The 22,143-nt window shown below is 54.9% G+C and overlaps 1 protein-coding gene across 2 annotated transcripts in view; it reads left to right on the forward strand.

Annotated features, from left to right (window-relative positions):
• Positions 1–2,387: 2,387 nt before the first annotated feature.
• Positions 2,388–22,143, forward strand: part of SRL (sarcalumenin) — a 37,045-nt gene continuing 17,289 nt past the window's right edge. The window contains exon 1 of one of the 2 annotated variants that reach the window (XM_005901319.3): positions 2,388–2,538. In XM_005901319.3, coding sequence (XP_005901381.1) covers positions 2,478–2,538 — 61 coding nt within the window. In that variant the 5' untranslated portion in view covers positions 2,388–2,477. The remainder of the gene's footprint in view (positions 2,539–22,143) is intronic. The other variant, XM_070363008.1, reaches the window with a different exon arrangement.

The raw sequence follows: 22,143 nt of genomic DNA on the forward strand, positions 1-22,143 counted from the left end.
CACTTCAGGAGAGTCCTTTTAACAAACAATGCTGGAACAACTGGATATCCATTTGTTAAAATCTAAAATTTGGTTCAGTCTTGCAACATATTTTTAAAAAAAAAACAGAAAATAGATTATAGATCTAAATGTAAAATCTGAAACTACTTCTGGAGAAAACAGGAAAAAATCTTTATGGCCTTGGGTTAGGCAAAGAGTTCTTAAGTATGACACCAAAGGTATAATTCTTATTTTTTTTTTTTTTAAAGGTATAATTCTTAAAATAATACATTGATCAATTGGACTTTATAAAAATTAAGCATTTCCGCTCTTTGAAATACACATATAAATGAGAAGATAAGCCGCAGACTGGATAGGGAATATTTACTAATGGTATATCTGATAAAGGATTGTCTCCAGAAGACATAAAAAATGGGGAAATATTTGAATAGGCACTTTATCAAAGATGCACCAAAGAAGTGGATGACAGATACATACACAGGAACATGCTTAATATCATTAGTTGTTAGGAAGGTGCAAATTAGAACTACAATGTGATATCACTACACACCTGTAAGAATCACTAAAATTTGAAAAACAGGCCATACTAAATGTTGGTAAGGATGTGGAGTAACTGGTGTTGGGATTATAAAACGGTATGGTCATCTTAGAAAAAAGTTAAGGCTAAGAGGAGTGAATTAAGAGTTTGAGATGAATATATACACACTACTATATATACAATAGATAACCACCAAGGACCTACTGTACAGCACAGAGAACTGTGCTCAATATCTTGTAATAACATATAATGGAAAAGAATAAAAAAAATTTTTTTTTGCCATGCTGTGCAGCATGTGGGATCTTAGCTCCCTGACTGGGGATTGAACCCGTGACCCCTGAGGTAGAAGCCTAGAGTTTTAACCACTGGACTGCCAGCAAAGCCCAACTCCTAGGTATTTACCCAAGAGAAATGAAAGTGTATGTCGTAATGAATTGTATATAGATGTTTATAGCAGCTTTAAAAACCTAAAGTCTCTCAACAGGTGATGGATAACAAATTGGGATCTATCCAGGCCATGAAATACAGCTCAGAATCAAAAGGAGTCAACTATTCATATGTGCTACAATGTGAAAATGTCTCAGTATCATTATACTATGTGAAAGAAGCCAGATAAAAAAGAACGCAGATGGGATGATTCCATTTATATCAAAATCTAGGAAATGCAAACTAATGTATAGTGGCAGGAAGCAGACCAGTGGTTGCCTGGGAAGGGGTAGGCATGCATGCATGCTAAGTCGCTTCATTCACGTCCGACTCTTTGCGACCCAGTGGACTGTAGCCCGCTAGGATCCTCTGTCCTGTAGGATTCTTCAGGCAAGAATACTGGCGTGGGTTGCTATGCCCTCCTCCAGGGGATCTTCCCGACCCAGGGATTGAAACTGTGTCCCTTACGTCTCCTGCACTGGCAGGCGTGTTCTTTACCGCCAGCGTCACCTGGGAAGCCCTGGGAAGGGGTAGGAGAGGGTAAGAGGGAGGGACTGTAATAAACATGAGGACAGTTCGAGCATGGGGAATCCGTTTGTCATTTTGATTGTGGTTGTGTACGTGTGTGAAGATATATCGAATTGTACACTTTGAATACGTTGTTTGCATGTGGCCATTGTGTCTCATAAAACCGTTTTAAATGGAAAGTGTGTGAAAGATGCCAACCAGACTTTTGTCCTGTCCCCCATGGCCAACGGCCACCCCCACAGGGACGCCGTCCCCAGCAGGGCCAGCCGACGCCACCCCTTCTAGAGCTGGCTTTCAGGGGGCCGTCACGTGCCCCCAGGAAGAGTGCATCAAGTAGCATGTTGCGGAAGCGCTGCTGGACAGGGACCGGTCCGTCCAGGCTCTGCCCGACCGCACAGCCTCCGATGTACCTTTTCCCTCCCGTCAGCATTCTGTCTCTTCCAGGGGAGAGGGAAGCCAAGGCTCCTCATCATCGACCTCAAAGGTCAGATGTCGCGGGCTTTCCTCAACTGACCATCAAGGCTCTACCCTCCTGACCTTTGGAGAGGGGCTCAGATGTGTGTCAGTGGCTGTCGTCTAATAGGCCCTTGGTCCACAAAGCCAAGGCGTGTGAAAGGCACTGCTCACACGGACTTCAGCTCACATGACTGCAGGTGCTGAGAAGACTCGATCCCTGACTCCCAGACCAGACCCAAAAGGACACCCCACTTTTTCTCTGCTGTACACCCCTCACCCCTGCCCACCCTGCGACCCCTGTCACGTGACCCTGGGGCTGTCGTGGGAGAGGAGTCAGCCGGGCCCTGCCTTCCCCGTGGCAGCTGGTGCTGCAGGTGCAGAGCAGCCTCCGCGGCCTCCGGGGTCCGCGCCGCTGGCCCATCACGTCTGCCCAGTTGCCCTGGTGACTGTGTGACCCTGCCACCCGCCCCCGCCGCCGCCCGCCCTATAAATAGAGGCCCGGAGCAGCTGGGCTCTCTTGGCAGTCACCATGAGGGCGCTGGTCCTGCTCTGCTGCTTTGTGGCCTCACTCCTGCTCCCAGGACAAGCAGGTACGACCCCCAGCCGGTTGGCCGGACCAGCCTGTGACCCCACACGCCCCCGAGGTTTTCTGTTTACTGTGGGGTGGGAGGCTTGGGCGGTGGACGGAGGACGAGGCCTCCGTGACTCCTGGAGGCTGATGGCAGCCCTTTGGCTCCCGGCTGGTCTCACTGAGAACGCACTGAGTGCGGAGACCTGAGAGCAGTCAGGGGGCTCGTGGGGAGGAGGCCAGGTAGCGGAAGCCGTGACCTGAGAGGTGCAGGCAGGTGCAAGGCCTGAGCAGGGGGCTGGGGAGAAGGGCCGGCCGGTAGATGGTAGGGGAAGAAGACCCCAAGAGTCAAGACTAGAGGCTCCTAGGCGGACAGAGGACCCTGGTCTTGGAGGTGGAGGGAAGCCCTGGAGGTCACTGAGTTGATTCTCCCACCTGGTGGAGATGGAGGGGTGCCTGGCTTTGCATGGGTGAGGGCGGTTAGAGGGGCACGGCTTGGAAACGATGGGACAGAGAGGGGCTCAGTTTGGGGCGGGATTGGAGCAAAGAGCTGGAAACCAAATTGGGCAGTTCAGAGGAGGGCCGGGACCCAGTCTGGAGTGGAGCTGGCTTGGCCGGGGGCTTCACTGGAAGGGGGCTGGGGCCTGCATGCCGTGGTTTTCCTGTGACATCTCAGCACTTTGTGTGGCAGAGGCGGTGGCTCCGGTTACAGCATGGGGGTTATTTATAGGTATGGAGGGGGTACCAGAGCATTTTGCCACCTCTGTTCCCAAGACTCTTGGGGCTGAATGCCCCTCCAAGTTGCTTTAGGGGTGCCCTGGGGACCCCCCAGGAGTCCAGGAGTCCCGCTTTGCCTTTTCATGACGACTGTAGGCTTCATTTGCGCTGGGGACCGTGGGGCCCTGGGGGTTCTCTTTCTTGAGCTCTTAGACCCAGACTGGGGAGCCCGTGGCAGGCAGGAGCAGAAGCCAGTCCCTCGAGGGCTGGAGACCGAGGCGGGGGGCTCCGGCCTCGTGTGTGCCACTGGGCCCTGCCCTTGTCTGCCCTTGAGTTTAATTTGGGCTCCGTGGGGCTGCAGTGGCTGGGGTGGCAAGGATTCCAAGCGGCTGTCAGGCGGCTAAGTATGGAAACAGCCGTGTAATCGGAGCCCGAGCCCGGGAGCCACTGCCGACCTCTCCCCTGCACCGCCCAGCCCCAGCTGCCAGCTCCGCAGCTTCCACGCCGGCGCCCCAGGAACTTTTAGCCTTTTAGGGACATCCTTTATCTTTCCTCCCACCAAGGGAACTGGACATCTGGAATGTCCCACAGGCCCTGTTGGGGGACCTTGCCATTGGGAAAGGAGGCAGGCAGGTGCTTTCTGCAAAGATCCTTTCTTTGCAGTCCTTTCCTTCCTGGACTCTGCAGTGAGCACCCCCACCGGCCCCGGCCTGGCCACTCGTGTGTGGGGTCCCCGCCCTCCTCCCCACTGCTCATGGTTTGTGCTGTGTGTTCTTCACAGTGGTGGGCTTCCTAACCCCCAATTGCAGATTGTAAACCCCAGATGGCTTCCTCCTATGATCCGGGGTAGGGGATTCCATGAATGGCTTCCCCCACCCCATAGTGACAATCCTTTCTACCCGTTGACTTGCCTGTAGAATATGCTACTAGTAAATGCCGCCATGCCCACAGACACAGCTTTGCTCCTGAACTTCCCACCTCTGTGCCGAATCCTCATTTCCAGCCGCGTGTTGCTCACCCGTCCCTGGGGGGACCCTGCAGAGCCACCCTTCCTTCTTGTTTGCCGTCCTTGCTCCCGTGGTCCTCTGCACCAGGGTGATGGGCTCCACAGCCTCCCTGACCACCAGTCCGCCCCAGTCCTTTGTAACTACTAGCGTCCTCCTCTTTGTCTTGGGGACCTGGCCTGGGGTCAAGCCTGCTCGAGGACAGAGGAAAACAGCCCCAAGAGGGTTTACTCGTCTGCTCATGGTCCAGGTGAGGGAGCAAAATCCAGAGGAAAGAACCGTGGTCAAGGTCAGACAGCGAGCCCGTGGCAGGCACGCCGGGCCAGGGCCGGTCTCAGCCCACCCGGGAGTTCCTGGCCTCCTTTGGCCCTTCTCTCTGCAGCCCTTCTTGGACACCCCAGTCCTCCTTGGACACCCCAGTTTCTCTGCCTGTGGGTGTGGGGCCACGCATGGCTGCCTTGGGATATAGGGCAAGACCAATGCCTTTGAATTTTGACTCACCAGAGAGCATGTTGGAATGGGGGTGCTGGGAAAACATTTCTTCGGGCTTAAATGGCTGGTGTTTGTTAGGCTGAATTCAGGACAGCCTTGCCTCCTGTTACCTGTTTGAGGCAAAGATTGAGGGACGACAGGGGGTCTGAGTCTGTTCCTCTGCTTCCTCCAGCCCAGCCCTGGTTTGCAAACTCACCCCGTCTGCTCTGGCCTTACTCTGCCATCCCAATGGCAAGAGGTTGGTGCGTGCTGGGGCTCCCAAGGCCCTCCAAGAGTAATGGGGGTCTCTTAGGAACCCCTTCGTGACATTTCCTCTCCCACCCAGAAGGAAGTGGTTTTCACAGCCCCTCAGCAGGGTAGCCCAGGTGCCATGATCCAACTGTGGCGGAGGGCTCGGAGAGAAGGTCATGAGCTGGGGGATCCTGGGGAGGGAGTAGACCCCAGAAGCCTTTCCAGCATGTCCCCCCTCCACTGCAAGCTGTGTCCCCAGCGAGGTCCCCAGCTCCTGGCTTGGTGCTGCCAGATGAGCCATGAGGAGCAGGTGGTCCACTTCCCACATCGGGTGCATGAGGTGCTAGTCTGGTTCTGCTCAGTGGATGCAGCCCCCAGATGTGGGCACTGAGCCTGCTGGCCTGTGGATCCGAGGTTTGGGAAATGCGGGCTTTGCCTCCCATGTGGGTGTGGCAGTGAAGCTCACACAGCTAGCTCAAAGGCCAGAGCTGGAATCCTGGACCAGAGAGGGGTCCGGTGAGGCTGGTTGCATCCACCTGGCCTTTGGGCGCTCGCTCAGGTGTGGTGGCCAGGAAGGAGCCTGATCCCTGTGGACTCAGGAGGAAGACGACCGTTCCTCCGTTGATATGGCCTGAGGGATCAAGATAGGGCATAGATACAATGCCTTCTGGCCTGGAAGGAGGGGTGTGGCTGGAAGAGGGGCGCGTGGATGGGGTCTGCCACTATGGGGTGCACCCCTCTACTCCAAATCCAATCTAAAGCCAGACTCACCATCCCTTTCGTTTAAATACTGCTCGAGGATGCAAAGCGCTTTCACTCAGACACCTTCCTTAATTCATCCCGGATCTAGTGTGTACCTGCTGGTTCTCAGGTGTGGGGCCAAGGGAACGCAAATAGGCATTCTGTCCTTGGCACGCTTACAGTCTGGGGCTGGGGGAGATAGGGCGTCCCCCTTGTGGCTGTGCACACACAAAGAAGACACGCGTGTCCTCAGGGAGATCCAGGTAAATGAGGTGGGATGGACGGAAGTGGATCTGAGTGGATCAGGAAACGTCTTCCAAGTGAGGGAGTGTCTGAGATGGGCCTTGAGAAGCACAGGGTTCAGAAGAGAATGCTGAGGAAAAGCAGGGATGAGCACATTCATGCAGCAGGGAAGGTGGGGCTCAGGCGAGACCCAGGAGGGTCATGGGGAGGAAGGGTGAGGTGGGGTTTGTGGGGAGTCCGGGAGGCTGGGTTGGGGCCAGAGTGTGAGGGGTGCTGGGCTGAGGAGGGGGCTTTGCTCTGTGGGTGGCAGGTAACCACGGGGTAGGGGGGCGTGGTTTCGAAAAGTGCGTCTGGCAGTTGTTTGTAGGGAGGAGTAGACCGAGCTGGGATGATGTGTACTCTGGCAAGGGAGAGAGATGGACTGGAGGGCAGGCCCCACAGATGCTGGGGAATAATCTGCGGGACTCCTTGGCCCAGCGAGCTGGGCAGGAAGGAGCCCCCAAGGGTTTCGTGTAGGCCACAGCAGGCAGCATCTTGCCAGAAAAATAAGAAAAGACTAGGATCGTAAAAGAACTGATTTTAAAAGGTCATCTGAAATCATCATGAATTCTGGATCCTGGGGGAATGCCTGGATGCAGATGGTTAGCTTAGGAGGAAGGTCGGGTCTGGGGATCCAGAAATGAGGCTCGTTTGGGTAAAGATGAGGGCGAGGCTGTGAGATCCCTGAGGACACTGCTGCAGAGAGAGAAAAAGAAGAGAATCCAGGACCAGTCCCTGGGGAGTAGGAAGAGGAAGAAGATAAATGGATTTCAGGAAGATGGGATGAGATCCAGGCAGAGGCATGACCTGGCAGCAGAGGACAGGGTGCTTCCTGCAGAGGCTGTGAGTCCTGCGGAGAGGCCAGGGAAGGTGAGGCCTTGGCTTGGACACCAGGAGGCTGCGGACGGGTCACTCAGTGAGGACGCGGAGGCACGTTCACCGGGAGAGACTTTCAACATTAAGTCTGCGAGAGCTAGAGGACGGTGAGAGGAGGTAGGGTGGCTGACTGTGCAGAGAAGGCGGTGTGTTCCTGGGCCGACAGGGAGGATGCAGAGGAGCAGGAAGGGCTGATGATCGTGGGGCATAGGGTGGATGTCAGAGTTTGAGAGCGAGGTGGACAGGTCCGAGGGGCTTTGAGGGGGGATCTCAGAGGGATCCCCTGTACACTCGAGTTCACTGAGCAGTGTCTGTGCCCACCAGGGAGCTCAACGAGGAAGTGAGGATCCTGGTCTACAACAGGATTGCTACAGAGCGGGGAGAAGGCCATGGAGGGGAAGAACCAGCCAGAGCTGACCAAGAACCCCTTGAGGTAGAAAAGGAGGCCGGTTGTCCTGAGATGCGTGGGATCGAACAGCAGGGTCCAGACCAGAACCTGGTCTCCAGTCCAGCTGAGATGAGGCCAGGAGGTGACCAGTGAATCAGCATTTTCATCATAGCAAACGCTGGTCTCTCGCTGTTGGTGAACCAGCCTTCTCGAGCCTTCAGATGCTGCAGAGAAGGGGGCAAAACCCGACCCCAAGCTCTGTCCCAAGGTGTTCATTCCGCAGACATGCACCGACCTGCTCCCAGGAAGCGCTGTGTTCAGCTCTGCAGGGACCATTACTTTGGTGGAAGCTGGCGCAGGGCATGGTGCAGGGCACAGGGCCCAGAGGTAGCCAGGCTCAGGTTTCCTCTGGGTGTTTTCCAGGTGGCTGCAAGGCCTCCCTCCGCAGCTCCCTGGCCCATTGGCAAGACTCATTTCAGGCTGAGGGAATTTAGGATCTGCTCCGGGTGGCCAGGGCCCTCAGAAACCCCCGCACCTTCCTCACCTGCCTTCTCAAGGGCCTTCTAGACTCAGACACATGGCTTCAGGAGCCTGCCTCTGCCCTGTCTGTTTCCTTCTCTCCTTGGAGGTTCCCTTCTCTCCCCAGACACTGGCCTTGCTTTGTCCCCATGAGACGTGCCCTGAAACTCATTCCAGCAAGGGCTAATGGCTCAACACTTAAACTGTCACTTTTCCAAGTCACTTTTTGTTTGAAAGGAGTCAGAAGATTTTAGCTCAACAAATGCATCTCTAACATGGAATTTCTCATTGCTTTGGTGGGCAAGGTCTTACCCTAAGTCCCTAGTCACGGTGTTGAGGCAATAGATAGTCCCCAATCCTGAGCTGTAGAGCAGGGCTTCCTCTACCTGACCCTGAAGGAAGGAGACAGGGAGTGGACTGGAGCCACGGTGGCCACAGCTGTAGGACTTGCTCTGTGGTTAAAAAACTCACCCGCTGCTCACCCCCAGCCTTGCTGTCGTCAGCAGGAGGTAAAGGGGGTGGCGTAATTCGGCAACGGGATGGGTCAGTTTTCATCTGCGCTGAGTTTCTGGAGACATTCGTTTCCTGGTCTGTGTTACCTGGGATGTATCTTTCTCGGGGCTCAGGGACATCCCATCCCATTTGGTTTCAGCCTCATCCCTCTCCAGCCACGAAGACGGATTTGTTCAGGGTCAAAGTCCCAGGCACCCCTCTGGTGTGGGCAGATGCCTGCCCCTGTCACTTCCTTGTCCCCTCAGAGACCTCCAGGTCAGCCTTTCCTGAGCCACCAGTCCTCAGGGTGAGGGGCTGGGGCGGTGGAGTCTGCTCTTAAAATGCCTGAGCTGTCAGGTCCGCCGTTCACACCCCTGGCAGGGCCTAGAGCATCTGCCTCTTCCACCCTCCTGCTCTTCCCTGCTGGTGTGCAGGGAAGGCTGGTATCATTGTTTAGTCGCTGAGTCGTGTCCAACTCTTTGCAACCCCAGGAACTGTGGCCTACCAGTCTCCTCTGTCCGGTTCCTCTGTCCTTGGGATCTCCCAGGCAAGCATACTGGAGTGAGTTGCCATTTCCTCCTCTAGGAGATCTTCCAGACTCAGGGATTGAACCCATGTCTCCTGGGTCTCCTGCACTGGCCGGCAGATTCTTTACTGCTGAGCTGCCTGGGAAGCCTGAGGCTGGTGGTGGGTGTGCCCAGTTCTGAAGCCCATGAGACCGTGGCGCTGGCGGGCAGCTCCTGCCTGGTGCCATCCCAGGAGCCTGTGCTTCCTGGGACCACATCGTCAGGACCATAGGAAGGCACAGTCGCTGTTGCTCTGTCCAGTTCCCAAGCCGCGACCCAGAAGGATTTCGGGTGGGACATTGGCCCAGTGGGGCAGGCTCCCCATGTTCATGGCATGTTAAGTGATGAGAAGAGGCTTTTCTCCTCTGGCCCTTAGGGTCCTTGTTTTCCACAACCTTGAGGGCCCTTGACCGCTAGTCCTCTGTCAGCCAGAGTGCCCAAGGGCAAAGGACGAGTGCAGACTGTGTGGCCAACCCTGGGGAGGAGGGTTCAGCACAGCTCCCTAAAGAAACAGGCAATGCAGCCCTGCCTTGGGAATCAGGATGGACACGTGACTCGGGGTGATGGGCAGTGTGTGATTATCAAGAGGCATGACGGTACAACGTGGAAGCAGGGTACAGCAGGAAGAGGGAAGGAAGGGCGGGGCTGGGTAATCACACAGGGTGGGTTCTCAAGGAGCGAGGCAGGACCGATTAGGCAATCAGGGTCCCTCTCCGAAAGGCCCAGCTCTCTAGCCCTGAGGCCAAGCCATGCCCACTGTGCTGGCAGGAACCGGTTATGCCCCTGCCCTGAGGTGCTGCCTTCTATTTGGGGAGATGACACGCACTGAAAAAAAGATGTAACTAACACTCTGGGCAGCTCTGTTTGGAGTTCAGAGGAGGGCTGGAGGTCTGGCCTCACGGAAGGGCAGGGTTTTGCACTGGGTCAGCTCCAAGAGGACGGGGCTGAGCATTTGTTTAACTTGCTCACCGCTCCATCGCCGATGCGTAGCACAGCGCTTGGCTCACTGGAGGTGTTTAGCAATGTCTGATGAATGATGAAAGGTGACTCTTGTAGGCAGAGACGGGGCAGGGTCGGGGAGCATCTGGAGCTGGGGATCAGAGCCGGGAGCGGGAAAGCTCGGACCGTGGTGCTGGCAGAAACGGGATGAGAAGAGCTCTGGCTCGAACGTGGGGCTCCCGTTGAGGGAGACCAGACCACCCTGATGGGCTGGAGCCCACCTGAAAGGGCCTTGAATGCTGAGCCAAGCCGCTGTCTCCCTAAGCCCTCAGCATGCTCTAGCCCCTCCCCTTCCAGTAAGCTCCTCCCCTTCCCTTCCCTCTCTCTTATTTTTGGATCCTTCTAGAGCAGGGACTGCATTCTGAGCTCCAACAGGTGCAGGCAAAGTCTGGCCTGGAGTTTGGGGCCTGTGGGAAGTGGGTTGCACCAGGAGCCCCGCCCAGAACCAGGCCAGGGGGAGCCCTGGGGTGTTGGAACCCCTGCCCTCCCTCCTTCCCTGCTCCAGGCCACTGGCAAACCTGCGCCCCTGGTTCTCCTCCAAGTGGCCATTCAGTTAGGACCTCGGCCAGCGCAGTTGCCTCCCATAGAGTTTCCCTAGATGGCAACAGGTTAACACAAAGCCATTGCCTTGATCTCTAGGTCCCCAAAGTGCCTCTGATTCTATGGGTGCCCGCCCTGTATACCCGCACCGCACCCCCCAGAGACACTTCCAGCCATTGCTGGTTATTTGCTTTTCCCCAAACTTCCTCCTATGCTTTATTAATCAAGGGTCAGGCAATAGAAGACCATTTATTTCTCTAGCTTATCCCAGGAGGTTGAAGACACCAGGAACATTCCCTGGGACCTAGGAAGGGGTCTGGAAACATCAGGGAGGGGTCACAGCTCTCGCAGTGGCCTGGGGGAGCCCAACCCGGCCTCAGGCTCCCAGAATATGAAGCCTGGGTCCCAGGGGTCCCAGGAACAGAAGGCCAGCGGCGAATCCACCTCTTTCTCCTGTTTCTTCCTGCCTCAGTTTTGTTTCGGAGTAGGTAGTTAGGCCGGTGTCCTCTCCACCCAGACCTCCCTCCCCTGAGGCTGCCCATGAGGGTACCCGGGGGCGGGGGCAGCATGCACTCTGAGACTCTAGGACAGAGCAAGCCTTGGCATCATCACAGTTCACCAGCGAGCCCCTTACCACCTCGGCACCTGTTGGCTCTGCCTGTAGAGTGGAATAATACTCGCCCTATTTACAGCATGGGGTTGTTTTGCGACTAAAATAAGAAAGTGGCTATCGGATGCTTAGGATGGTTTTCGATCTCAGATACTTTTTAAGGTTAGAAGGGCTGTGACAGCGATTACAGGCTCTCACTGCGGACAGTATTCCTGTAGTTTGAGCCTCTGGTTTCCTCGAATATCGTGAAACGCAAGCGACTCTGAAGATCTCATCATCAGCACAGCTGCCCCTTCTCGGCGCTGCAGATATCCTCGGATTCTGTCCTCAAGGAGCTTACAGACCGGGAGGGCAAGCTGTCCCTGTTGGTGATAGGAGCAGGGAGCCATATAAGGCAGGTGTAATCGGGGCTAAAAATAAATGGCCAGAGCTTGCAGAGTAAGTGGGAGCAGGGACGGGGCCCCAGCGCTGGGGAGCACGACCAGCATAGCCTCAGAGGGGCTGGGAGGCTTTCGTAGGGCCGGCTCAGGTGTTGGTTCCTGTATTATTTTCCTGGGCTGCTGTAACAAATGACCTCAAACTAAGTGACTTCAAACAAGAGAGAATTTGTTTTAATTGAAGGATAATTGTTTTGCAGTACTGTGCTGGTTTCTGCCATACATCAACATGAATCAGCCACAGGTACCCATATGCCCCCTCCCTCCTGAGCCTCCCTCCCACCTCCCACGTCATCCCAGCCCTCCAGGTTGCGACAGAGTCCCGGTTAGAGTTTCCTGAGTCATACTACAAATTCCCACCAGCTATCCATTTCACACATGTGCATATGTGCATGTGTGCGCTAAGTTGCTTCAGTTGTGTCCAACTCTTTGTGACCCTATGGACTGTAGCCCGCCAGGCTCCTCTGTTCATGAGATTCTCCAGGCAAGAATACTGGAACGGGTTGCCATGCCCTCCTCTAGGGGATCTTCCCGGCACGGGGATCTAACCCGCGTCTCCTGCGTCTCCTGCATTGCAGGTGGATCCTTTACTGCTGCTACCGGAGAAGCCCCTCCACACATAGTAGTGTACATCAAAAAACAGAAATTCATTTTCTCCCAGTCAGCACGCTGGAAGTCCAAAGTCGAGGGGTGGGCAGGGCGCGCTCCCCCAGAGGCTCCAGGCGAGATTCCTTCCTGCCTCTTCCAGCTTCTGGCGGGTCCAGCAGGCCTAGGCCTTCCTTGGCTACTGGGTGCGTCTCTCTGATCTCTGCCTGTGTCCTCACATGATCTCTTCTTTGTGTGTCTCCTCCCCCTCTTATAAGGACAGAAGTCTTGGACTCAGGGTCCACTCTAATCCCATATGAACTTATCTTGATTAATCACCTCTTCATAGACCTTATTTCCAAATAATGTCATATCCTGAGATTCTAGATGGAACACTCTGTCTTTCTGATATTTATTTATTTATTAGTAGCTGCACCAGGTCTTACTGGGTCACACAGGGTCTTCAGTCTTCACTGCAGCACTCAGGATCTTTGATTGGGGCATGGGAACTCTTAATTGCATCATTCAGGATCTTCTTGTTTCCTGACCAGGGATTGAACCCAGACCCTCTTGCATTGGGAGCACAGAGTCTTACCCACTGGACCACCGGACGTTCCCTCGTTGCTGGCTCTGAGCAGTTCTCGTCTGTCTCCCAGGTTGTCACACCTGTTTCCTTGGTCCTCTCTCCGGCCCCACGGCCCACACAGTTGTCCCCAAAGGCTAATATGGAGCTCTGCGAACACTCCCAGGGTGACTGTGTCGAATGAATGGATGGACAGCTGGCCGGGGATAGGGAATTTTAGGAATTTTAGTGTCTCGCCTAGTGGTGGTCCTGGGGAGGATCGTGGGGAAGATTTTCCAGCTCCCTGTGGTCGGTCACGTGTGCCCAGGTACAGAGTGAGTTGGAATTGGCACATCTGGAGGGCAGGGGTCTGGTTCCTGGTGGCCCGTCGTGTGATGGAGAGAGGCAGCGAGAACTGAGAACCAGCAAACTCCCCCGGGAGTGCCTGCACCCAGCTCTGCACTGTCTCCTGCAGGGGAGTGGCCAGAGAAGAGCAGGATGGGGGGCCCTCCTAATACTCAGCAGACATCACATGCAGAAGGAACGTCTGGGTGACCCTCCACCGCCATCTGTGAGGGGGTCACTTCTCAGCCTCCTATGCTCCCCTCGCCGGAAAGAGCCCCCAGCTGCAATGTATCTGGGGCTCCTCAGGGTGGAGTTAGGGGTCCCCAACCCAGAGACTGGGGTGTCAGCCAGCTCTGGAAGCTGGTGGCTGTAGCTCTGTGGTTTGTCCTGGGTCTGGAGGGATGAAGAGGTGGGGGGCAAGTCTCCAGGGTCCCCTCCCCTTTCCAGAAATGCTCACCAGTGAATCCAGTTTATACCCAAATGCCCTACCCCTACCCCAGGAGCTGCTGCAATGAGCTCCTGGGGTCCACATCCCTGTCTGGTGCTGAGACTCCGCTACCAGGACGAAATTTCTCTCTCCCCCTGCCTGCCACTCCCTCCAATTACCTGCTCTGTCTTTGAGGAGAGGATCTTTATATTCAGGAATCCACATTGGCAGCCACTCCTAGGACCCTTTGATCACAAAATAATAGGCCAGTTAAGTGCCTCCGCCCATGGGTGCTTCTCTGGTTCTGAATCCTGGTTCTGAATTCCTCTCTTCTGGAACTTTGAACTTTCTGATTTGTGGAAAGGCCTTACATTTTGTCACCATTCACCTATCCTCTCCTCCCATCCACCCATCCATGCATGCATGCATCCATCCATTCATCTGTCTGTCCATCCATCCATCCATCCAGTGGCTGTTCTAGATGCCAGGACATACAATCTCTGATAGACAGGCAGTCAGATAAGCAAGTTATCTAGTCTCTTAGACATTTATAGGTACAGTGGAGAAAGAGAGACTAGGATGGAAAGAGGGGACCGAGGGTTGGGAGGCAGCCTCAGCAGGGTGGCCAGGGAGACCTCACGGAGAAGGTGACAAGGAGCCAGGACTCAGGGGAGGATGGGAGATAGCCAGGCAGTGAGGGGAGCGTTCCCCAGCTGAAAACACAGCATAGGGAGGCAAGGGGGGGCCTGGCACTCCCAGAAGAGCAAAACAAAGAGACAGAAATGGGTGATGGGGAACAGGGCTCGGAGGGTGTGTGCAGAGGAGGGCATGGGGCTCAGGGAGGGGCTGTTCCATAATCCAGGTGAGAGATGACAGTGCCTGCCTGCCTGGTCCTGGGCTGGCAGTGCTGCTGGGTGGGTGGGGCAGGGGTTAGGGCTGGTGGGAGGGAAACAGTTAGATTGAGAGATTTTGAAGGTAGACCACAGGTTCAACTAAAGTTTTGGATAAAGAAAAGAATTGTAGATGCTTTATTTTTTAAACAGCTTTCTTGAGATATAATAATTCACGTGTAATACAATTTGCCCAATTAAGTGCACAATTCAATAGTTTTTAGTGTATTCACAGAAATGGGCAACCATCAGCGTCATTTTAGAAGGGCTGTTGGCTGGGAGCAGAACAAGGGGCAGGCCTGGTCCACACTTTGCACCCAGTAGGTTCCTGGGAAGATGGGTATAGGTTGACTGCCAAGGTCAAGGCCCAAGGACAGTGGTTCTCAGATTCTAGCATGTGTGAGAATCACCTGGGTGCTCGTTAAAAAAGCAGACTCTGGACTTCACTGCTAGTCCCGTTGTCGAGACTTCACTCTTGCTATGCAGGGTGTGTTGGTTTGATCCCTGGTCAGGGAACTAGATTCCGCAAGCCACCACTAAGGATTCACATGCTGCAACAAAAGATCCCTTATGCTGCAGTTAACACCTGGTGTAGTCAAAAAAAAAAAAAAAAAGGCTGTCACATTGGCTGACAGGCGCTGTGGGGACACAGAGCAGAAGCCCCTCAGTACCAAGTCTAGGGATGTGTCCCAGGGGTTCGGCCTCGAAGCTGAGGTCTGAAGCGGGAGCTGGAATTAGCCAGGCAGCACTGGGGAGCGGGGAGAGAGGAACCGACTGGTGTTGGGGAGGCTGACCCGAAATCCTGCAGCCAGATCTGTGGGAAGCAGAAAGTGTTCTGGGTGCGCGGTAGCCTGGCTGTCAGCAGACCCATCACAGGTTAGGTCGTGTCTCCCAAAAAGATATGCCGAAATCCTAACCTCAGCATCTCAGAGGGCGGCCACTTTTGGAAATAGGCTTGTTGCAGATGTAGTAAGCTCGTGTGACTGGTGTCCTGAGAGGAAGAGGAGGAGAGACAAAGAATGGAGGCAGGGGGAACAGGCCATGATTGACACAGGGCAAGGTGGGCGAGACTGGAGATGCCCATTGATGAGCCAAGGGCTGTTGAGAGCCATCCAAGCTGGAGGGCAGGAAGGCACCACTCCTAGAACCTTGGGGAAACAGGGCCCCTTGATATTGGACTTCTGGCCCCAGAACCATGAGGGGATACGTTTCTGTTCCTTTAAGCCACCAGGTTGCAGGACTTTGTTACAGTAGCTTCAGGAAAGGAATACAAGACCAGGTTCAAGTTTTGTGCAGGGACTTGGGAGTCTTGTCCGGCGGGGGTGGGCGGCCCCCTGGGCAGGTGGCCTGCTGGAGCCTCAAGTGCAGTCTGGTGGAGTCTGGCTGGCAGCAATGACCAGGAAGGGTCACCCTGGGGACAGTGTGTGCGGAATGTCCACTCGCTCTTGCCCCACCCTCTGTCCTGCCCTTGGCCTTAACCTTCCCTTCCCCAGGGGAGACCCGAGAACTAAGGAATCGGTGACTGGCCCTGGCCCTCTGCATGGCCACCAGGTACCAGAGGAAGAAGACGTTCCTGCACGATCAGAGCCCCGTCTGGAGTTTTAGTGTTTGAAGAGACGAGGAGTACCTGGGTCCTCGGTGACACTGGGTTCACATGAGAAGGAAGCTGCTCTCAGGTTTAACTGCCTTCATGATTCCTCCCTGGAGTGGGGAGGTCCTGAGAGGGAGCCAGACCCTGGCTTCCTGGGAAAGTGTGGCCCACGTGTCCGAGGCTACAAATGGGAAACGAGTCTACTTCCAGAGGAGATGTGGATTTCCAGACCGTTCCACCAGAGAGCAGCCTGGGTGTTCCAGACATCTTTGTCTATGGAGTCCAAGCTCTGGAGCTATGACTGAGGGTAACAGATGGTTGCTTGCTCTGGTAACCATCCATTACCAGTTGATCAATGCTCTGGAGGCTTTGGGGGTTGGTGCAGTTCAAGGAGCAGCGGGTGGGAGGTGGTCTTCTGCCCTTACTCTGTGACCCCAGGTCTTTTCCAAGTATGTGTCCAGATTTGTGCTCAGGGGCCCAGCCTGATATCAGCGCCCTCCCCTGGCCCTTTCTGGGAGGCTGCACTTTATAGGGGAATGGATGGGTGATCCCAGGAACACCGGGCCCCAGGGATGGGGTGATTCTTGGGTGTAAGGGGTTGGAAATATCAGGTTGACAGGGACACCATTACCATTTGGAGCCTCCCTGAAAGGCCAGAGCTAGAAGCCTAGGAGCCATCCCTTTACATCTGGCTTTGCCCCAAGGGGCTTGGCAACATACGGGCAGGTTCTTTTCGGTCTCTGGGCCTCAGTCTCCTCATCTGTGAAATGAGAAAGCTGGGTTAGAGAATTCCTAAGTTTCCTTTTAGTTCAACAAGGCTGTAATAGGAAAACCACCCTAAGGCTGAACAATGAGACGAGCTCGGGGGCCATGAACCTAAAGATTCAGAGGTAGAACCTGCCAGTCTCGAATTTGGGGAAGCCCTTTGGGAGAGAAGGCAGAGGATCTGGCATCATGGCTGTGGGCAGCGGCTCTGCTGGAAGGGTCCACAGGGTGGAGTATCCCCTGTGTTGCTGCTGCCCCAGCTTCTCCTATTGGCTTGACCTTCCTCTGCAGTCTCCTCTGAGTGGACCTAGGGCTGGGGGGCCCCTGAGGGTGGGATCTGCTAAGGATGATGCCTCACTCCCGAGCAGGCGGGAGAGGGCCTGGGGCTGCTGAGGGGGCGGGGCTGCTGGCGGCGCCCAGGCCAAGGGCCGGCTGGCCGTGGTTGGGCCAGGCAGAGCAGTGTACGAGGCACCTGCCCCGAGCTGCCAAGTGCCGCTGAGCGGAAGCTGGAGCCGCCCTCAATCAGCTCAGGTGCAGCCAGAGCTGTGTCTCGAGGCCCGAGTTGCTCCTGAAGGGCTTGATGCTCCCTGTGCTCACTGGTCAGAGGGATGGTGTCGAGGCTGCTTGGGCCCCCCAAGTGGCCTGTCTCCCACTGTGCTGCCATTTCCCAGAGCGGGGAAAGGCCTTCACCTGTCCTCATGCCGATGTGACCCCTCATGCACCTTTGCGTTGGGGTGAAACGCAGGGCCACCTCGGAGTGACAGGAGGGGCCTGGGAGGCAGAGGACAGAGGGGGAGCTGTGCATGGTCGTGGAAGTTTCTGAGTGAGTCGGGGCTGCGTGGAAGTGGGAGTCAGTGACCACAGGAGTTAGCCTGGGGCTCGGCAGGATAAAGTCCAGGCACAGGCGTGCCAGTAGCTCAGCCTTGTTCCTGTCCCAGGCCAGCGGGAACCGCAGAGAGCAGGGACACCCACAGCTCCTCTCTGAGCTGCTTCCGGCTGGAAAAGGGGGAGAAGGACCCGGGGCAGAAAGACCTCACCTGGCCCATGGATGGACCACTTAGAAACGAGGTTGAGAGGAGTAGGGTGCAAGTGAGCCAGGGTGGCTCTCATCCGCCAGTTCTGTTTTGCCCTATCCAGTGAACTTGGGATTCAACCTGGCATCTTTGCTCGTCTAGGAAATTATTATTATTATACTTGACATTTGTAGAATGCTTTTTTTTTTTTTGGTTCTGTACCAACTTTCGGGCTTTTAATTCCCTGAACCTGGGCCCACGGCAGTGAAAGTGCCAAGTCCTAACCACTGGGCTGCTGAAGAATTCCCCGTAGAGTGTTTTAAACATCACCTGATGTTTAAAATACTCCGAAGAGGTTGGCAGAGCAGGTATCGTTCCCTGCTGCATTTTATGGGGGAAGGAGCTGGGTGCAAGTCAGTGAGGGGCAGCCTATATACTAACTGCGTGGGCGGTGAGGAAGATGTCAAGGAGCAGAGCCCAGCTCTCCTGGCTTCTGACTGAGTCCAGAAGGATCAGTCTGGCTCTGGGTCTCGTGGCAAAGGAAAGCCCTGAGATGAGGGCATGGCCCAGGAAGGTGTCAGATCAAGTTCCTTAGCTCAAGAACCAAGCTGACTTCCCCCTACTTCCCCGGCCTGGGGAGGAGGTGGGTCTGTGCCCTTGCTCCCCAACCTGCCAAGCCCACGACGACGGCTCTGAGCTGAACCCAAGGCGTCCATCTGACAGGGGCCTCCGGGAGCCACTCTCCTCTAGCCCCCGGCGGGTCGCCCCTTGTCCGGTGCCCCAGAGTTAGACCATCAGTCCTCCCAGAGGTGGTCCTCACGCTCCCAGGAAGGTTGTTTCTTTGGGTGGAGAGGTGGAGGTGGGGGAGGCTACCTGCCTACCTCAGCCCGTCTCAGAATCCAGCCTGTGTCCCTACTCCCTGCCTTTCCCCCCCACCCAGCTAGGCCCCTCTGAATGGAGGAAGCATTGCCAACGATTCCTTCGAGGATCTGTGCTCCCTTGAGGCAGGGAAAGCCGTGTGCTCCATGGAGTGTCCAGTTACTCCCCCAGGGCTTAAGGCTTAATGTCCTACTTCTTCCAAAGGTACTTGCCTTTTGAAAGTGAGTGCTTACCCTTATCCATGAATCCTCTGGGCATCAGTGTATACACCACAGCTGTGGAATCCTGGGCGAATTTCCCAGTGTACCTCCTGAACTGAGAATTCCTGGGAATTAGGGGTGGGGAATGGGGATGGAGTTATTCTGTCAGTCTCTGGACTTTATGGGTTAAGAACAATTGTGTTAAAGTCTTGAGCATGGTGTTCAAAGCAAGGAAGAAGAGGGCAGGCTGAGAAGTTGCTGTCCTTCTGAGGTTGACTCACCCCCTCTCATTCCAAGGTTGGTGGAGAGCAACCAGGCACAGGAACAGCGCATGAGACTTGGAGTTGGTACAGAGATGGGTCCCAGAACCAGCCCGCTGCTGACTAGCCTAACTAGTCCTGTGGTCTTGGGATAATCATTTATCAGAGTTCTAGGATCCTGACCAGTGAAATCAAACCAGTTGGTCTGTGCGGAGGTCCCCTCTGACCCCCTATCCCATGGTTCCCACTGGCCGCTGCCCTTGTCATCCTGCCCCATGCCCTGGGTGAATCATTTTGGGGCTAGAGTCCAGCCTGGGACAAGCTGTCCTGGTGGGATTAGCCTTGACTTTAGGAGCTTGGCCAGGAAGCCAAAGAACCTTCTGAGAACGGCTGCCTGCCGGGGCCCCTTGAGGAGGGTGTCCACCGAATGGCGAGGGAGAGGGCCTTAGGGTCCCCGGGGGGAAGTGGGCACTTCCCTCCTAAGTTCCTTTCCAGTATCAGCATCTGTAAACCATCTGAAGTCTCATTTGTGAAGCGAAGGAACAAGGGGCCTTGAGTGGCGAATATTTACTCCGTAAAATAAGGTCGAGAAAAAATGTGATGCCAGAGGGGCCGCTGCCATCTGCTCAGTCCAGGAGCGTGCAGGGACGCAGAAGTGTCAGCCTGCCGTCGTGAACGTGAACTCCAAAGTGCTCTCTGCTGTACCTGAGGCACCGCCGGTGAGACACCCAAGTGTCTGGGCAGAGGAAAGCCTAGTGAAAGACAGGGGACTCCCTGGGCACCCTGACCAGTATTCTTGGCTCCCGGGGGCAGACGTGTCTGGAGGTAGAAGTGGAAAGGAATTGTGCCCCCGGGGACTTTTTTTTTTTTTTTTTTTACCACATGTGCATTCTGGTGTATGAGTAATGGTATATCTTACCTGTGATGATCTCTTTTCTCCTGAGGTCCAGTCCCAACCTCAGGACAGATTGTCTGACACTTGGGGGTGGCCCGGAGCAGAGCTTCTCACATGCAGGTGTTCGTTAGAATCACCTTGTGAAACACCCGGATTCACACTGACCCAACCCTGGACACGGGCATCTTTGTCAGGAAAGCCCTGCAGGGCTTGGGTACCACTTGCCACAGGCAAGAGATCTCGGATGTTGTTTCTTGGTGAGAATGCTAGCCCATCCCTGGATGGCCTGTCAAGCCCACGCTGGACTTTCCTGTGTCTGCTTCCTCCTTTCCAGAGAAGTGAATAATCAGTTAATAATCCTTGCTTTCCCTGCTTCAGAGGACCACTGGGGGGTGAAGAAGAACACAGAGCTATTTGAGGGGAAGCCTGAAATTCAGCGTGAAGGTCAGATGGCCTCTAGCTCCCTGCTGGGCGCATGTTGATCAGCAAAGTGAAAAGATGCTGTTGGGGAGGCTTCTTGGGCTGTTAGAGGAAATGAGCAAGAGGAGGAATTCTCAGGAAAAAGGCAGCGGAGGCAGAATAGTGGTTGTCACACCCTCCTTAGGCAGTAGGGCAGACAGACCCAAGGAGAGCTGGCTGGGCAGGAAGTACCAAGGGGGTGGCTGAACCCTAGCTCCTTCATCTCCCCTCACCCCCTAGACCCTTCCATGGAACCCTAGCACCCCATGGGACATGGTCTGTGGGATCAGAAAGAACTCTAGACTGAGGGCCATGACCTTGGGCTCTGTCCCAACCCTACCCCTCACCTTGAGCAAGTCTCTAAACCTCCCCGGCCAGAGCTTCCTCCTCTGTAATAGACTCACCAAGGCCCTGGGCAATTCCACAGTAATCTGAGTCCCTGTGAAAGCATTTGGGAACAGTTAGGAGCTGGAAAAAAAATCTGGTGTTTGGCAGTGGAGAGAGGAACTGAGCCTGGGGCCCCCACTGAGGCTATGGGCAGGGGAGCAGCTGAGCAGCTGACTCCTGCAGAGAAAGGCTGATGACAAAGAGGGTGTCAGGAGAGAAAACGGAGCCAGTTTATGCTGTGCCCTGCCCCGGGGCACCTGTCGGGCTCAGGGGCCTTCCTTGATCTCCAGGGTTGAGCCAGGGGCTTGCTATTTGCATACGCTGACGTTAGCACCCAGGCTTGCCTGGGGCCTGGGTGGCTACCTTGGCAGCAGCACATACAGTGTGGTACTGCATGTTCTGGGAGAGCCTGAGACCCATCTTACCAGGCTCTCAACCTGGCCAGGGTGTCCTGGGTCCTCTGCGCCCCACCCCTCCTCCGGGGCCACTGGGGGCTTCCACAAGAATTTGAGGAAGTCAGGGTGGGTGGTTTGATGTCACAGAATTGAACTAAGTTTAACCAGAGGCTCTTTAAGCCTCTGAGCTGCTTCCAGGAGGAGAGATTGGACCCAATGGCACAGCTGCTTCCTGGGCTTTGAGCTCTAGAGACCCAATGGCACAGCTTGTTTCATTGAGAGACTTTCTCTCAGAGAAGTTATTTTTAGCCTGGGAAGGAAGATCATGGGGATGAAGTCATCACCCTCGCTCTTTGTCACTGGAAGGGCAGGCGAAGCTTGGCCCTAAGTCATAAAAACCAGGGAAGAGTATGGATGTAAATAAGTAAACACACATGCACACACCTGAGTTCCTATCTAGGGCCCAGGTGTGGAAATACACAGCAGTGCAAAGGTCACGTGTATCCCGAGAGTCTGGGCTCCTTATCTCCCTTCAGATGACGCAGCCCTCCCACCTCCACTGGGCCAGAGGATGTTCTGAGAATAGCAGAAATGCTGCAGGTAGTCAGACCCAGAGTCCCTTCAGCCTGGTATCATCACCACCATCAACACTATCACATCACCATCACTATCACTGTCACCATTACTTTGGCCACTTGATGAGAAGAGCAGACTCAATGGAAAAGACCCTGATGCTGGGAAAGACTGAGGGCAGGAGGAGAAGGGGATGACAGAGGATGAGATGGATGGATGCCATCACTGACTCGATGGACATGAATTTGAGCAAACTCAGGGAGACAGTGAAGGACAGGGAAGCCTGGCATGCTGCAGTCCATGGGGTCACAAAGAGTCAGGCATGACTTAGCAACTGAATGACAACAGTCACCATTATCATCCTCAGTACCACCACCATCATGACCATCCCCATCACCATTATCATCATCACCACCAGCATCACCATTACTAGCAACATCGCCATCATCACCATCTTCATTATCATCACCACCAGCATCAACAGCATTAACAGCAGAGGGTGACAGG

The sequence above is a fragment of the Bos mutus genome, chromosome 25 (genome assembly GCF_027580195.1).
Source record: "Bos mutus isolate GX-2022 chromosome 25, NWIPB_WYAK_1.1, whole genome shotgun sequence".
Lineage (NCBI taxonomy): Eukaryota > Metazoa > Chordata > Mammalia > Artiodactyla > Bovidae > Bos > Bos mutus.